The following is an 18,810-nucleotide window of genomic DNA, read 5'->3' as shown; positions in this document are numbered from 1 at the left end:
GGAAGGTGGTCCACACACCCTACCTGTACCTCGCAAAAGCCTTCGATACAATACCCCACTCGGGCATTATAGATAAGCTCACCAGCTTAAATATAAACCCCTATGTCACTAGATGGATTGCAAACTGGCTCAAGGACAGAACCCACATGGTTAGAATTGCTGGAGCCATGTCAGACTCCAAACCAGTTACAAGTGGTGTCCCACAAGGCTCAGTCCTGGGACCTCTCTTGTTCGGTATATATTTCTCGGAGGTACAGGCCAACACGGAAGGACTGTGTCTGACCAAGTTCGCAGATGACTGCAAACTGGCCATAATCGACTCTCCAGCCGACACAAGCATCCTCCAAAAGGGCCTCATAGAAACAGACAACTGGTGCCAGAGCCATGGCCTCAAGCTAAATGCCAAAAAGTGTATAGTCATCCACTTTGACAAAACAAAGTGCCCACAAATTACCACATAGGTGGTAATCCATTAAGTACAGAAGAAGTAATTAGGGACCTGGGGACCCAAGTTGATAGCAATCTCTCATTTGACAACCACGTGGCCAAAGTGGTTAGAAAAACATTTTATATAGCCCACCTAATCATGAAGGGATTCACATCTAGATCAGGGGAGGTCATCGTGCCTCTTTACTCATCCCTCATCAGGCCCATAATTGAGTACAATGCCCCTTTTGGGATGTACCTTACCAGACACCTGCAGCAACTGGAAAGACCCCAAAAGTACCTCACCAAGAGGATCAAAGGGCTCAAACAGATGCCATATGCTGCCTGGTTAAAGAAACTCCAGCTCTATTCAGTGGCATACCGCCTGTTCAGAGGCGATCTGTGCCTGACGTATAAAGCCATGTCCAACCCGGAATTAATGGACATGCTGCACCTCAGAAAATCCAAATCCCATCAAGCTACGCACTCGAGAGACTTGAACCTCAGCACTGAAATAAATAGGACATGCTGGAGGGACAGATTCATAACCCAGAGGCTCCCTTCACTCTGGAATAAAATCCCAGTCCAGGTTAGGCAGAGTCCCTCATTGACTCTCTTCAAGAGGAATCTTGATGAGTGGATGGGAGATCGTAGGTTTATCCCGGATATCACTTCTGTGTCACTGTTAGACAGAGGCACAGTATACTAACCTCGAAAAAGAGCATAGCAAAATAAATTTAAAATGGGTGGCGAAAGCCAAACACATTCTGGCTAGGCTTATAAATGCCCTAGGGCAGATAGCCTAGTATGAACCTATGAACCTATGTACAGTGGATATAAAAACTGTACACACCCCTGTTAAAATGCCAGGTTTTTGTGATGTAAAAAAAAATGAGACCACTATAAATCATTTCAAAACTTTTCCCACCTTTAATGTGACCTATAACCTGTACACTTCAATTGAAAAACAAACAAATTGTTAGGGTGCAAAATATAAAAAATGTACAATAAGCTAGTTACATAAGTGTGCACACCCTTAAACTAATACTTTGTTGAAGCAACTTTTGATTTAATTACAGCATTCAGTCTTCTTGCGTACACACCTGCTTTCAATTAAAGAGACTCTGATTAACCCAAAATAAAGTTCAGCTGTCCTAGTAGAATTTTCCTGACATTTACTCAGTTGCCTGCTACAGCAAAAGCCACTGCTTGCAGAGAGCTTACAAAGCATCAAAGGGATCTCATTGTTGAAAGGCATCAGTCAAGACAAGGGTACAAAACAAATTCCACAGCATTGGATATACCATGGAACACAGTGAAGATAGTTATCAAAAAGTGGAGAAAATATGGGACAACAGTGACGCTGCAAAGAACTGGACGTCCCTCCAAAACTGATGAAAAGACAAAATGAAAACTGGTCAGGGAGGCTGCCAAGAGACCTACAGCAACACTGAAGGGACTGGTTGTGTACTACATGTGACAACAATCTCCCATATTCTCCATATGTCTTGTCAAGGGGTAGGGTTGCAAGGTTGAAGCCTTTTCTTACACAGAAAAACATCCAGGCCCCACTAAAATTTGCAAAACAATACATCAAGTCTCCCAAAAGCAAGTGGGAAATGGGTTATGGTCTGATGAGACCAGAGTTGAACATTTTGGCCACAATTCCAAAAGGTACGTTTGGTGCAAAAACACTTTGCATCACCAGAAGAACACCAATACCACAGTGAAGCATGGTGCTGGCAGTATCATGCTTTGGGGTTGCTTTTCTTCAGCTGGAACTGGGGCTTTAGTCAAGGTAGAGGGAATTATGAACAGTTCCAAATACTGGTCACTTTTGGCCCAAAACCTTCAGGTATCTGCTAGAAAGATGAAGATGAAGAGGAATTTCACCTTTCAACACTACAATGACCCTAAGCATACATCCAAATCAACAAAAGAATGGCTTCACCAGAAGAAAATTAAAAGTTTTGGAAAGGCTCAGCCAGAGCCCAGACCTAAATCCAATAGTAAATCTGTGGGTTGACCTGAAGAGGGCTGTGCACAAGAAATGCCCTCGCAATCTTACAGATTTGAAGCACTTTTGCAAGGAAGAGTGGGCAAATATTGCCAAGTCAAGATGTGCCATGCCGATAGACTCCTACCCAAGAAGACTGAATGCTGTAATTAAATAAAAAGGTGCTTCAACAAAGTATTAGTTTAAAGGTGTGCAGACTTATGCAACCATCCTATTGTATGTTTTTTTTATTTTTTATATTTTTCCCCTAACAGATTTGTTTTTCAATTGTACAGCTTATAGGTCACATTAAAGGTGGGAAAAGTTTTGAAATTATTTACTGTGGTGTCATTTTTTATATCACAAAAACCTGGCATTTTAACAGGGGTGTGCACACTTTTTATATCCACTGTATGTATATACATATTTCTTTTCTTCCTACTTAATGATCTGTACTCCAACTCATTTGTGAATCTTTGAATTTTAATTAATTTGTCTTTAGCTTATAACTTACATAAAATAACTCCTTCATAAAAGCATGGGAATAAGTATGATGTCATAATCAGCTCAGCGTGACCACAAGTAGAGAAGCAAAAGAATCAGATGAACTTAGGAGAATATGTTTTATTTTATTTTTGTATTATAACAGCAGCAAGTAAAAGGGATGATACATTAACTTCCTGATTTAATACAAATATAACTGCTTCTTAGTAGGATTTTGTTTCTGTTTAAGTTTCCCAAGAGGAGTCAATTTCTGTTAACAAATGGAAGTTGCTATATAATGAATAAAATAGAAAAATGTGATAAAACAGTTTTACATTCAACTTCACAGCAGAAATAAAACAAACTTTAAAATTATTCACTATTTCTCTTCTCATTGTATGTTTGTATACATCATTCCCATACTGGTTAACAAAAATATTGTCTCAAATTCAAACTTCCACACTTCAGAGGTTCTTTTTTTTCAGTTCTTTGTTCCTCAAAGCTTTTAGTTATCAGCACTTACCTTCTATGATTATTAATAATGATGACATAAGACAGTGATTAAACAAATGCATGAGATGAACTCATCTTTGTATTCTGCAGTGTTTATGTGTTTGTACATACATATTTTTTTCTTGAATCATGTCTACAAATCTTGTGTTGTAATAGCAGAGATCACATCACTGGATTAAATAAAATGGAAAAGATACAAAAGAAATTTAGCAATGTAACATGTTCAATAAATACAACACAATAGCCATTTACAGTTAAATGAAGTGAACTTAATCCTGTAAACTGCTCTGTAACTTCTAATATAATTAGAAAAAATAAAATAAAACACAATAAAAATAACAAGTAAAACAGAAACAAGCAAAATGTCCTGTCAAAAGCAATGGTGAAAACAGTGTATAGATAAATCCTTGTACATAAAAAGTGTTCTGTTTTTTGTCAACTTAGTCAAGTAAAACAAATATCATTGCTGAAAAAGATGGGTACTTAATGATATTTGTACCCTGCATTCCAAGTCTTCAAAATTACAATTCTTCATATTGCCACAAAGAGTTTGGTATATAGCACACATCTTCTACTTCTGACTTGAAGATATGAATGTAGCCCTAAAATCCATTTACGTCTGGTTGTTCCCAGGTCCCTTTCGTCTGAACTATGGCGAATAAATCTGTTTACTGCCAATATGTTAAAATAATTTTCAGTCACTGATGTCCTTGATGGGATCTTCTTTCCTCCAGCATTCTGCATACCCACATGGATACTACCTCAGTATTGCCATCATTGTATTGCATAATAAATGGATTACTCTAAGAATAAAAAAATAAATTTTTGTTTCACGTTATTAAAAACATACTAATATTTTAAGAACAAAGATTGACATTTCTGAATTCAAATCCACTAATACTATACATTCACAGAATGTTATCACAAAAAAGACAAGTGTACTAGCTACTGCATTCAGGTGCTTTATGGGGCCAGAGGGTGAAAGCAAGAACTAGTCATATAGCAATTAAGAAGTAAATCATAACCAAAGTGCAAAATAATTATGCAATAAGTACAAACAGCCAACCATTAAAAATGCACCAGGCATGTTTAAGTACTTCTTTTCATCATTTCTTTTATTTATGGTCACCAACTTTGTTTAACTTTCAATAAAATATGAAGTATTTGACTGTATGTAAATAGTTAATTAGCTTACACAAAAGTTGCCAACAGATTTTAATCAATATCATTTTGGTAATATTTTCTTCAAATCTGTGACACAGAGAAGGTAAGTTCACCAATTCATAAAATTTATGTCATGGTGAGATGCAGGTGTTGACAGAATGATTAACATTATCGATGGCATAATGGGTAGTAAAAATACTAAATCAGTGCTGCCCTCGGTTCTGTGTCATATGACTTCTGATCAACATCCTTTATATACTCCTGCTGAATATAGTCAGATACTGGAAGCTTCTACACTGTCATTCACTTGTGTGAAAAATGTGTGCCAAAATTATATATATGTATATATATATATATATATATATATATATATATATATATATATATATATATATATATATATATATATACACATGAACAAAAACCAGTAAGGACACAACCACGGCTGCTGCTGCTTCCAGTATAAAAACTTTACCAGTGCACAGAACAAACACAAGCGCTTTCACAAAGTTGCTTCATCAGGTGTAATAGAAGTACACATCAGAAACACACCCTTTTTAAAACAATGAAATCACATGACAACTCCAATTAATAAATTTAAAGAAAAAAATCATTAAAAAGTGAAATACATTAATGCATAAAACACATATAAAAAAAACATAAACTCACTTAAATAGCACTACCTTCTAAGGGATCTAGACTTCAATTTAGGCCTAAGTGGTACACACTCATTTAAACCATTCCCTGCACCAGCTCTCATCCTAACTATCCATGTAGATTCTAACTCTTCTGTTCTTAGCCGTATATCACCTATTCATAAACTCTTCCTATGACTAGAAACTTAAAATGATGCGCAGAATCAGCACCGTTAACATGCTTGGCTAAGGCATTGACACAGTTTAGCTTACTAATGTAATAAATATGTTCCCTAATACGATCTTTGAATCCGTCTTGCCAATATAAAATTTACTACATTGTATGCAGTGGGAAAGATATATAACATGTTCAGTCATGCAAGTGGCTGAGATATTAAATGTCTTCTTTTGGTCTGGATGATATGACAATATGACAGCCTGTAAGTATCACATCCTACCACCACACTAAACTGATTTATGCTGATGCTGTATAACAAATTAGTACCGAAGCCTCCTAGAAATAAAAAGACTAGGTCTCAATCAGCTATCCACCAACACATCAGTACCATGCTCATGCACAGTAAAGGGTCATCAGGAGGTAGAACACAAACTATTAGTAAAAAAAAGCAATTGTCTTAGCAATTGATGACTTTACTGTCAGGCACACAGACTCCACACCAACAAGACTGGACAAAGACAGGATTACAGTTAGTTTTCTTTTGTCCCAAGATCCATGACATCACAAGGGCTCTAAAGTCTCTCTCACCAGACAAATATGATTATGACTTAGTAGTAGTCCATCTGGGTGTTAACGACTTGATGTGCATACCCCTCAACAGTGCGTAGAGAGACATGTTGGATCTCACCATACAAGCAAGGCACTGGTCCTGAGTGGAATCCCTCCTTCACCCAGAATGATACCTATATTCAAAAAGGGTAATTGGCTTCTACAATTGTTTAGTAATTGGCATCATTCTAGGAGGATGAAGGATGCATCGGCATGGGACAAAATGAGCGAAAATACAACTTGATTCATCAAGGATGGTGTGCACCTCTTGCTCAATTGTATCCACATACTTGCTAAAGCCCATGTTGCCCCCACATTGCCTTTTTTTACAAAGAGTCCAGTTAATGAACATTGTAACATAGCAGATATCAAAGTAGCCATTTCCAGCTCTAAATTGGACCTTATCAAGGTGGCCCTTCTCAACCCAGAAGTCTTAACAATAGACAGCCCAGTCCTGAGGCTCTCGTAACTTGAACACATGCATGTTTGTGTAGTTATTGACACTTGACTTCAATGTAAAATCCACCCCCCCCCCAATACCTGGGCTTTGCTTCTAACATGCATTCAGGCCTAATGGAAACTGCAGAGGAGTTTCCACAATAGTCAAGGACCACATCACCTCTAAACAGATTCCCACAGACCCACAAACAAAATTCAATTAACTCCAACTTACTCCAAACAAGACAATAAACCAACTTACAGCCTGCCACAGGAATACCTTCAATGATCCCTGATGACCACATAAGATCCCAAGTGTACTTGATGAACTACTTACTATCAAAAATGTCTTTATAATGGGAGATTTCAATTACACATCAATAACCTGGAGCACCTACACCTGTAATGTTGGCTATGCCAAGAGATTCTTTGACTTAATAAATAAATTCAATAATTTGGAACAAATAGTTAAAACAACTAGAGGACATAACACTCTTGAATTGGTCCTAACTGATATAGCCACTTCAAGCAGCACTGCTCTAATTTCTCAATCCCTGGTTAAATCTGACCATAAACTCATAACCTCTTTCAAAATTACTAAAATTTCTGCAGTCAGTAATTCTGAATTCTGGCATTTAAAATAGACAAACCACCTCAAACTCTATGCTGGGTTATCCAAATTCATTTGTATTAGCAACAGACCTGACATTGACACAGATATTATTTATATGAAGGGGTTCTATTCCCACATAGCTAAGTACCTTGACCTGGCCATACCTGCTAGAACCAAATATAATGGGAAGTTTAAGAACAAACCACCCTGGTGGCCCACCCATGTAAATAATTTCTATAAGAAGAAAAAAAACTTCTTAAATATTATAATGGATCTAAAATTCCTCATATTAAAGACTGAGCCAAAAATATCAATAAAAAGCAAAAAGCTACTACCAGGACTAGTAAGGAAACTCATGAACTTACATTAGCTTTTGAATCCAAGGATAATTTTAAGCCTTTATTTAGTTACATTAGGGAACTAGACCAACATCAGTTTAGCTTTGTCAAAGGGAAACCCTCTCTACAGAGTTTAGTTAACTTCTTTAAGTAGGTCACACAGGCTGTTGACAGTGGTCATTCTGTACACAACGTTTATCTGGATCTGACCAAACTATTTGATATTATACTCCACGTTGTTATTGCAAATAAGCTAAAAGCTAAGTGTCTTAAAAGTAGACTCATGTGGTGAGGTGGATAACCAACAGGCTGTAAAATATAAGCTATATAGTTAAGGTGGCAGGTCCCTCTTCTGAAATTATGAAACTAATCAATAGTGTGCCCCATTGCTAAGTACTGGGATCCCTCCTTTTTGACATCATTTTGTCTGATCTCCAGACTGGTCATCATGACCTTTGGCTAACTAAGTTTGTAGATGACTGCAAACTTGCCATTATTGTTAAATTTCCCTCTGGTACACAGTCTTTTGGACTTATAGTGACCTGTGTTGTGATACTGCATTGTAACGTAATTTTCTGCTCTGTTCCATCGGATTGCTTTTTTTAGTTTGTTCAGCTAATTTAGTTATTCTGCATTTCTATTTCCACAAGTAGAATTGCTTGTAAAAAACTGTTTGTAATTTAAACCATGCTGGGCTAAAGTCATGTAGTTTAATTTACAATTGTGGCAGGACTGTGTTCCCCTAATACCAGATTTGTGCCTTAATAATTTATTACTGCATTTCTTCCATAAATAGTGAGAGAATTGTCTTTGCTCCAGTTTGTGCTTCAGTGTTGTTATATTCTGCTCATCATTTACCTTCTTGCATTGTATGCCTGTCCCATCCCCCACTAACACATTAAGCTAAAGTTTCTGCAACAGCTCCAATATTTCTTTTATTTGATTAGACAGAACTCTAGCTATCTCCTCTTTCCAACACAGAGCTACACATGTCCAGTGTCATTTAGACAAGACTTGGGGAGGTGTGGAACTGTGAGTAACTAGATTTTCTAAAAGGGAAAAAGAATTAAATTATTGTAATTATTGCAATTCTGCTTAAATATTCAGGTACATTTATAGTGTCCTGTGTGGTGATACTACTTTAAACTTTTCTGCTCTGTTCTAAATGATTGCATTTTTGAGTTTGTTCAGAGACCTTCGTTATTGTGCACTTCTATTTCATAAGTAGAATTACTTGTAAAAGATATCTGTTTGTATATGAAACTCTGCTGGGCCAAAGTATTGGAGTTTAATTCATAGTTGTAGCAAAACTGGGTACTCCTACTACCAGATTTGTGCCTTACTGTATTTTTCCATAAACAGTTTTACTGGTAAATGCCTGCATAGTTTGGTGCCTTAAACTGTGGTAAAAGTGCAATAGCGAGAGAACTATCTCTGCTCCACTTTCTGCTCCAGAGCTTTTATATTATACTTATCATTTACCTGCTTGCATTCTGTGTCTGGCCCATTCCTCACTAACACATTATGCTAAAGTTTCTGAAAGAGCTCCAATACTGCCTTTACTTGGCTGTTTGCCCCTGTAGCTAGCTTGTTCCTTGAAATATTTCTCATCCTCTAACCCTTCTGCTGCAATTTTATAAGGCTGTGTCTCTTTGTCCTCCACCCCTTACGATTATCTGAGTTCCAGAGTCCCTCCCTCCCCTTCTTCATTACTACTACTTACTATACGAGCCATTTATGTAATCTTCCCACCCACTGGTTTCCATAGACCCATAATACCGAGTGCCCACCCAGTAAACCAGTACTGTCTCCAGTTCATTTTCCTACAGCTCAGCAAAGCTTATACTCCTAGCCTGTATTCCGGAAGTGTTTTACTTGTATCCAATGCCATCCAAAGTTAAGTACTTGATTGCTAAATCGCACCTAAGTTATTTTTAGTGATCACTTTTGTTTCCTGCTTTTATCTGTACATTTAAATGCATTTTTTGTTAAAAAAATACTCTTCCTCTCACTGTTACTGTCTTGAAATTACCTTCAGCAAGGGATTTCCAGCTAGTTGTTTAAGTGGTTTGTGTTAGCATTGCACTTGTGGGTCTCTTCTGCTGTATTTTTACACCAAGAGGACTGGGTTTATTCATTCTGTGGCAGGGGGTATTTGCCTGGTCTAAGTTAGAAAATACAAAAAAGGACTTACAGTGTAGACACTTTATTGGTCAGACAGCTCATTATTTAGTTTTCTGTTTTTTTTTCTGTGCTGCTATAAATGTTCATGCCTGTATGGGTTAGCAGTGCCTGTACAGAGGCAAACACCTAGAAAACACATTTTCTCTGTAGAATGATTCATAAAACTGTAACCTGTAAAGCTCCAATATTGTGCAAATACCTTGTGTTCGTTAACAAGCTTAGAGCAACTAGTTTAGCCCCAAGTGGCAACATCTACAGATTTAGTAGAATTCAATATTGTGTAAACATTAAAGTTAGCAGAATTTAGTACTGTTTATCTTAAGCTGCCCTAATAAAGCACCCCTATTAGTCTGCACAAACAGAGCACCCTTCTAACCCCAATACACCACCCTCTTGTAGCTCCAAAATAAAAGGAACAGACATTACGGATATGCAATTTTCTAACTTCTCTGTAGCCAGCTTGCTGGATATGGGCATCTTTAGACAATGTAGCAACTGTCTCATGCTACAGTCCACATCAATTTGTCAAAACCACACACACACACACACAACACCCACCTCACATAGTACACAATACACACACATACATTAATGTCTGCTGAGACATTTAAAAGCAATCTTCCTGAACAACAAAGATCACCTAGACCACCTATCAGAGTTATGTCTCGGTAAGTGCAAAGGCATTCAGAAAAAAATTACACCTAACACCACACATACTGTTACTCTCAGTGAAGCCACAAAACACTAAGCCCCTAAAAGCAAGCAAACACACTTCAAAGGACTCTTATCATAAGGGTCTCCATTGTAAGATATACTGATGCCCCTCTAACTAGGATGAAAAGGAGAAGAAAACTGTTAGTTGCTTATCGGGGTCAGGATCTGCCAAATCACACATGCACTCAAGGCATTATGCCACAAGTACCAGTATGACTCCATCACAGTCTATGTAGGTGTAAATGACAGACTATGTACCTCCCTGGACTATATGAAGAGAGACATTATGAAGCTTTCAGACTGTGTGTCTCAGGCTGGTATTAGCCTGGCACTGAGCAGCATATTACCATCACTGAGGATGATGCCACAATTTGAGCAAAAAAAAAAGACTGATTTCAACAACTGGATGTCTTCCTGGTGACATTCTACGGGGATCCAATATCTGTCAGCTTGAGAGGACATGATCGATAGCCCACACTGCTCAAGGATGGTCTGCACCTTTCTCCTCTAGGCTTTTGAATATTGGCTAAGGCTTTGTCTGCCCCTACAGTGCTATTTTTAGACAATGCCAAATTGACAAACCTACCAACATAGCAAAATCAACACATTATATATATATATATATATATATATATATATATATATATATATATATATACACACCCCCAAGCCCTCCTCACACTTGAGAATATAGACATCTGTGCCGTTACTGAGAAATTGTTTAAAGCGGCACAGAGTACGGCTGCAGTGCAAGGTTTCAGTGCCTTCCACACATTTAGACCATTAGCTGCACAGACGAGGGCAAAAGGTAGAGGTGTCTCAATATACATCAATAACAAGCATACCCTCTAGTGTGGTCAAACAGGATGGTGTACTAGAATTCCTCCATATGCAGATCACCATAGACAAAATCCTGTACCATATCCTAGCCAGCTATAAGACCATTCTCTATGTCCCAAGAAGCACACACTGCATACCTGGACCTACTGAAGACACTTACCATCCAACCTAACACCTTACTCATGGGAAACTTTAATTACCCTCTACAGATTGGGAACTCTACAATGCCTCAGATCTACAGGCAAGGACATTCCTAGACTTTATAAATACAAAAAAAAATTGACCAAATAGTGCATATGTCAACTAGAGGCTCTAATATAATATACTGGACCACATGCTCACAAATATAGGAGAACACCCCCCCCCCACGATTTGTCATCCTCCTTGATAGGGTCCAACCATAAAGCTGTCTCCTTTGAAAGCAAAATCAACTCTGTTATCCCATTAAAACCAGTAACAGGAAGTATTACAAAGCAAATTACCTGTTATTAACTGATGGTTGCCCCACCAAAACCTGAGGACACACCAGCCTATGCTGTATTGCTCTCAGAAACTCTGTACAATCAAGTCAACGGCTGCTTTACCTACCAGAAGCAAGCCCAGAACTAGCCCCAGAAACAAACCACCCCACCGTGGTAGCATCCCAAATTAAACAGGATATGCAACAAAATGAAAATAATGATGAGAAAACTCAGGAAGGGTAATGCCTGTACTGGTAAATACTTTCTCATCAAAGGAAACATGCAACTAAAAGGGCTAATTAGGATAAGCAAAGCCAACTTTGAGGTTAAGATTCCTCTAAGGTGAAAGAAAATCATAAGGCCTTCTACAGCTATGTCAGAAGCCTCAAGGGCATCACACAGTAATGTGGTGAACTGGTGATTAATGGTGCCACATTAACTGAGTCTGGCGATATAGCAAACCTTTTAGCGGACAAATTCAGCTCCAACTTTATCCCCCTCTCACCCCCAACTATCCCCTATAATAACCTCCACTTATAACTAGGGAGCATATATTGTCTAGACTCATTAAATAACATGGCCTCAATGGCAAAAATAACATTCTAGGATACCTCACGAATAGTCTAAAATACGACTTATCAGTGCCCCTGGAGTCATTATTTAACTATAGTCTTAAAACAAGCTTTGTGCCACATGAATGGGGGACTGTGAGGTCATCCCCCTTCATAACGAAGGACCTTTGACAGATTCTGGAAAACTACAGACTCATTAGTCTGACTAGTCTTATTTGCAAAGCCAAGGAAAGAATTATCATGAAAATCATCTACAAGACCATAGGAGACCTCCAGACACCGGAACCATCCCAGTTTGGCTTTGTCAAAGGACGGTCATGCTTACTGAATCTGGCAGACTTCTTTGTAAAGGTCACTAAGGCAATGGATGAGGGGAAAACAAAGCATACTGCCTACCTCAATCTGGCTAAGACATTTAATAAAATACCCCAACTCAGGCATTGTCAACAAACTTCCAGAACTAGGTATAAACCCTTTTGTAACATGTCAGATAGCAAGCTGGTTCACTGATAGGACCCAGGAGGTTAAATTCAGTGAGGCCAGCTCCACAAAGAGGGTGGCCACCAGTGGAGTTCCCCAGGGTTCTGTGCTAGGTACACTCTTCTTTGGCATCTACTTCTCGGATGTCAAAGGCCTCTGGCTAACCAAGTTTGCAGATGATTGCAAACAGGGAGCAGTCAGTGAATCCCCCCTCAGATGAGAACATCCTTCAGGAAGGTCTAATACAGATAAATACTTGGTGCCAAAGCCATGGCTTAAAGCTCAACACCCAGAAGTGTATTACAGTACCTTTTGGGAAGTCTTCTACCCTGAGTAACTACATCATCAATAAAACACCTTTAAAATTTGATTCACTAGTCAGAGATCTGGGAATTTGTACAGACAGCAGCCTAGCCTTGGACCAGGTCTGTCCAGGGTAGCAAGACAATCCTACTATGCTGCTCAACTTATTAGCAAGGGCATGGCATCCAGGTCTGAAGAGGTCATCATGCCATTTTACTCGGCCCTCATCAGGCCCATCACAAAGTATAATGCTGTCTTTGGTATGTACCTTACCAGACACATGCAAAAAATGGAACATCCACAAAGGTTCCTTACAAAAAGAATACAGGGAATAAAACACAATGTCCTACACTGATCACCTCAAAGCCCTGTTTTTACTCAGTATCACACAGACTTTTGAGAGGTAATCATTGCCTGGCATACAAGGCATGCCTGGAGCCTGTTTTGATGAATATTTTGCACATTCACAAAACAGCATCAGAAGTACTAGATTCATTTTGCTTGCAACATAAATATGACATAATGTATTGACAGATGTTTTTCAGAGAATTCCTATTCTCTGGAACAGGGTCCCTATCCATGTGAAGCTAAGTTTCTCCCGATTCCTATTTAAACACAACTTGTACCTAAGGATGGGTAATCAGAAATGCACCCCTGTTTTGGCATCTATGAGACAGTCAGTAAATTATCGCTATAAATCAAATTTGTGGGTCACATCTGGGCTGCACAGCTAGGCTTTTATGGGTTGTAGTGGTTGTTAGCCTAGTATACATCTATAAATTTATTCATTACAGCACAAATTAACCCTTGAAAACAAGTGGTATATTATATATGGATCTACCTGACTAGATTGACAAGGCAGAACACCGACAACGACTCAGAAGATCGACAAGTCAGAAGACCGATGGAGGAAAACACCGACGCTGAGAACACTGAGATGGGGAAAGGATGTGTAAGTATGCGGTAGTGACGGACGTTAGGGTGCGAGTAAGGTAAGTGTGCGATGTTGACGGTCTGTAGGGATAGGGGTGGGATAAGTGAGTTAGGGTTAGGGCGCGGGTTAGGTAAGGGTGCGAGTAAGGTAAGTGTGCGATGTTGGCGGTCTGTAGGGATAGGGGTGGGATAAGTGAGTTAGGGTTAGGGCGCGGGTTAGGTAAGGGTGCAGTAGTGATATTTTTGGGTTAGGGGCGGGTTAAGTGAGTTAGTGTTAGGGCGCGGGTTAGGTGAGTGTGCGATAGTGACGGACCTTAGGGTTAGGGTTTCGGTTAGGGTTGTAGATAGTTGTGTATGTAAGGGTTAGTGTTGGTTTGTAAGGATTTTGGTGTGCTTGTGTTGTGTGTGTGGGTTTTGGACAGGGGATTTGTTTTGTTTGTTGTTATGATGTGTCGAGTGTATGAGTTGTCGTGTTTGTGAACTGTCGATGATTTGGTGTCGGTGAAGTTGTTGTCGGTGTTCTGCCTTGTCGATCTAGTCAGGTAGATCCATTATATATATATATATATATATGTGTGTGTGTGTGTGTGTGTATTTATATTTATGTATATATATATATATATATATATATGTATATGTATATATATATATATATATATATATATATATATATATATATATATATATATACATATATAGATTCACTAAACAATCTCAAAATACTGAAATGTTGAAATTCAGTATTTCGAGACTGAATAGTAGAAAATCCACATACCCGAAAACCCAAAACCGAGAAAAGCACAATTGTGAACATATGCACACACACACACACACACACACACACACACACACACACACACACACACACACACACACACACACACACACACACACACAAACCAGCACATAAAAATACACAAATACACCTACCAAGCTACACTAAAACAAACACAACATAATACCAAAACACACCTACTCTACCTACAAGCATATAAATACACACACATACACCTACCAAACTACACTAAAACAAACAAAACACACACAAACACAACATAACATAAAAATATACCTACCTGCACCCCCCCCACACCCCCGTACTTATATATACTAACTCTGAGGTCGCACTAAACACACAAACACAAAAAAAACACCACTACACACACATACACACACTAAAATCCCTACCCAGTACCCTTACACAAACACCACTTACCTGAAACCCCAGATAAATCCACAAACTGCACCGCACATCACAAATGCGACACCACGATAGTGGATTAGACATTTCTGCATTCGACGTAGTACAGTTTCGCGTAACTGCACTTTTGACTATTCAGTCTCGAAATATTGAAATTCGGCATTTCAGTGTTTCGAGATTGTCTAGTGTATCTATATAGATATATATATATATATATATATATATATATATATATATACATATATAGATATATATATATAAAATATTTATAAAATATATATAAAATTAAATGCAGAAAAAGTCTAGTATTGTCACATTGGATAAGCAATACTCTCTTCTTTCCCCTCAATATACAGTATAGCCAATACACAACTCTAAAACGATAACTTAGTGATGGATCTTGGTGATGAGTAGATAATTCCCTCTCCTTTGACCATCATGTAGTAGTTAAAATTCTTCTGTTTAGTAAAACTAATACCTAAAGGCAACTCATCCTTTATGCAGCACCTAATTACACCTGCTATTGATTATAATGTCCTCTTTGGGATGTACACTTCCAGACATAGTAAGCAACTGGAAAGGTCCTAGATGCTCTTACCCAAGAAGACTGTTGGCCAAAGTCCCAAAACTACCAAAAAAGGCTTGAAACACTATCCCTATACTTTGTTTCTTACAAGGTCTTGCATGGTGATCTATGCCTTACATTCTGTGCCATTAGGGACTTTGCCCACCTCAACCTTCTGTTTTTTGTAAGTTAAATAGCTCCATTAATACCAGAAATACAGACTTAAGTCTCCAAAAACACATAAGCACATAAATAAAATGCACTGGAGAGAGAGAAATGTATTACCCATTGCCCACCCCACCTCTAAAACAAACTTCATCTGCAAGTTAAACAGAGTGACACCCTAGCATCCTTCAAATTAAACCTGGATAACTGCATGGGTATCCATAAAATTACTCTGAGAATGACCTGCTTTGCCTTTTTCATGAAGGGGTGGGGGGGTCAGCATAAGGGTGGGCATATTGGCAAAGTGTAAATGGTCTTATGAGTCAATTGTCTTGTATTTTCTATGATCCTATGAAAATTCTCATCACCAGTGGCGTCCTCCAACGTTCACTGCTGGGACCATAGTTTTTTCATATCTACTTTACTGGTGTAAAAGCTAATGTGAGCAGCCTCTGGTTGACTAAAATTGCTGATGACTACAAACCTGGAGCTCCCATCAGCTCACCTGAAGATATCCATATCTTCCAAAAGCGTCTATCCCTCACTAACTCATGGTGGCAGGATCATGGACTAAAAGTAAAGACAAAGAAATACTGTATTCCTTAGGGTCACAGAATAAAAGGAGAAAATAAGCAGTTACTTTATAAAGATGCAGAAACGCAATGTTGAAAAATTAGTACTGTGTCAGATTACCACTTTAGTTTCATTTGTGTTTACGACAGGAAAAAACAATCCCACTGAGGTTTCCATGTGAATATTATATTTATAAAGCAGCAGAAACGATTCTAAGAACTAAGCCAACATGAGAATGGAAAAAGGATATTTTGCCAATAAGGGTAACTTCAAGTAGGTGTACAGAAAATAGGCAGGAGGCTCTGCAATTTACTGGAGAAAACTGGCAAAAGAACCAATGTATTGGGAGCAAATACAGAGAAAGGTACTGCAGGCTAGAGAATGCCTTCCCTACCAGGGACTGATAGAGTACAGGCAAAGAGAAAGACTAGGGGAATCCAAACTGAAAGACCTGCTCTGGCAGAATTTTTAGTAGACTCTAGAATAAAAGCAGCTGTTAAAAAGGGATAATTAGTAGGGCACGTAAAATACTGCATGAGAAGTATAAGAATCTTTCAAATGAAGTTTGAAAAGATCGGCAAAAGAAACTGGAAAAGAGCACTGGGAGACCATATGTATTGCTCCCAATTATTCAACAAAGTCCAGAAGGCTTCAGAACGTTTCTTGGAAGTGTTTGCATAAGTATTTTATACCCCAAGCAGACTTGAAAGAATTTTCCCTGAGGTACATAGCAAATGTTGGAGGAGAGATGGGAAAGAAAGTGGTAACTGGGAACATATGTTTTGGGAGTGTAATGAGTTGGCAGAGTTTAAAAAAATCCCTTCAGAGTTCTCTGTCAGAAATATAGGGTGAGCAAATGGCTGTAACTAAGGAAATGATATTTTGAGCTCAGATACAGGATTTGAATTGCCTAGACACAGTAAGGCCTTATTACGTTTAATTCTGTTGGCTGCCAAACAAGCAATTACCAGAAAATGGAAATTAAAGTCTAAAGCAACTAAACCTGAGGTACTGAAAATTGTAACAGAAATAAAAGAACTGGACATGGGGTCTTTAGAAAAGGGAAGGAGCAAAAATAATGTTCAGGAGCAGGAGAAGTGTGGCTTAAGGGAAGGCAGGAATTCTGCAATTTATGTAAGGTCGGACTGATGATAGTTACAAAGAAAGAAAAGATGTGTAATGAGTAATGTAGGTAAACATAAAAAGTGTTAATATGTCTTGTTTTCTTTGCTATTGATGCACGTTTGCCTGTGTCTTAAGTGAAAATGTAATAAAGATGTTAAAAAGTAATATACAAGTTACTGTACTTGTATGTATTTCTGTGTTTTATACATGAAGATTAGACGGATTTCACTTGTAACACATTTTTAAAGTTTATATAATTAATAAATTAAAAAAACAACTTAAAGTACTTATTAATAATTTTAATTTGATTTCTAACCCCGACTGTCTCAAGGATGCAGGCAGCCTGACATGATCTTGCTTACTTGGAAAGCTACATTTTGCCTCTGATGCAATGTGAGGACACAGCTGGTGATACTACCCTAACTCACCTGTCTGATTACACTTTATTCACTTAGCATGGAAGAGGTGACAACTACTGTTAAGTCTGAGAATCCTCATTAAAAGTGTCATACAGTGGTTTACAATTTATCTTAAATATTTATTTTCTACACATGTTCCACAGTCTATAATGTATAGTTGCAAAAATGTAATGAGGTAACTGAGATTACACATAGCTTTTTTTTAAAGAGGAAATTTTGCAAATTTCAGGTCCTGCCCTCCTCCCATCTTTGTTCCCTGAGTCAGCAATAGTATCATATATTCTTGTTTACAATGCTCAGTTACTTAGTGAAATTATGGCAGTAGTTATCAGGTTTATTCAACTTCAGACTACAAAAGGCGCAATAAGTTTTTGGCCCTAGGGTAGAAAAAGAATGCAACTGTAAATAACAGTACGCCTTAAAAGAACTGTGAATTTTCAGCCTGAAAGGCTCTATATGACCCAAAAAGGTATTGTTAAGTTATGCTTTTTAATATGGGGAGGTATGGAGATCATTATATGTGTGGGAGGGATGCACTCTGGGAAAGTAAATCATGTTTAAGGAATATTTTTCCTTAATCCATTTTCACAATTCTTTCACTCAGAAAATTCAAAAACACCTAATTTTAACTACAGGTAATCTGATACACAAGGACCAGGTACTTGAAACACAGTGTGGTTTATTGGATGATAACAGCACATCCCCGATACTTAAGCATACCAGGGACATGCTTCTGTCTGACAGTTAACCACATATTTTAGTAACCTAATTTGGAGTGTTCTTATCTGACAGCACCACAACTGGGGGGGGGGTCTTATTTCTGCTTACAAAATACTCCCCCACCACCAGACAAACATATAGATAAACATGAATAGGAGGTTT

General features: G+C 38.1%; 1 protein-coding gene across 2 annotated transcripts in view; it reads right to left on the bottom strand.

Moving 5' to 3' along the window:
• Nucleotides 1–3,031: 3,031 nt before the first annotated feature.
• The window catches only part of MAP2K5 (mitogen-activated protein kinase kinase 5), a 3,489,187-nt gene continuing 3,473,408 nt past the window's right edge, over nt 3,032–18,810 (bottom strand). For both annotated transcript variants that reach the window (XM_044077884.1, XM_044077885.1), the window contains one exon: nt 3,032–4,221. In XM_044077884.1, coding sequence (XP_043933819.1) covers nt 4,117–4,221 — 105 coding nt within the window. In that variant the 3' untranslated portion in view covers nt 3,032–4,116. The remainder of the gene's footprint in view (nt 4,222–18,810) is intronic.

Source organism: Protopterus annectens, chromosome 7.part0 (assembly GCF_019279795.1).
Source record: "Protopterus annectens isolate FY-2018-M chromosome 7.part0, PAN1.0, whole genome shotgun sequence".
Taxonomy (NCBI): domain Eukaryota; kingdom Metazoa; phylum Chordata; order Ceratodontiformes; family Protopteridae; genus Protopterus; species Protopterus annectens.
Note: the sequence above shows the minus strand (reverse complement) of the source record. Positions and strands in the feature narration are given on the sequence as shown.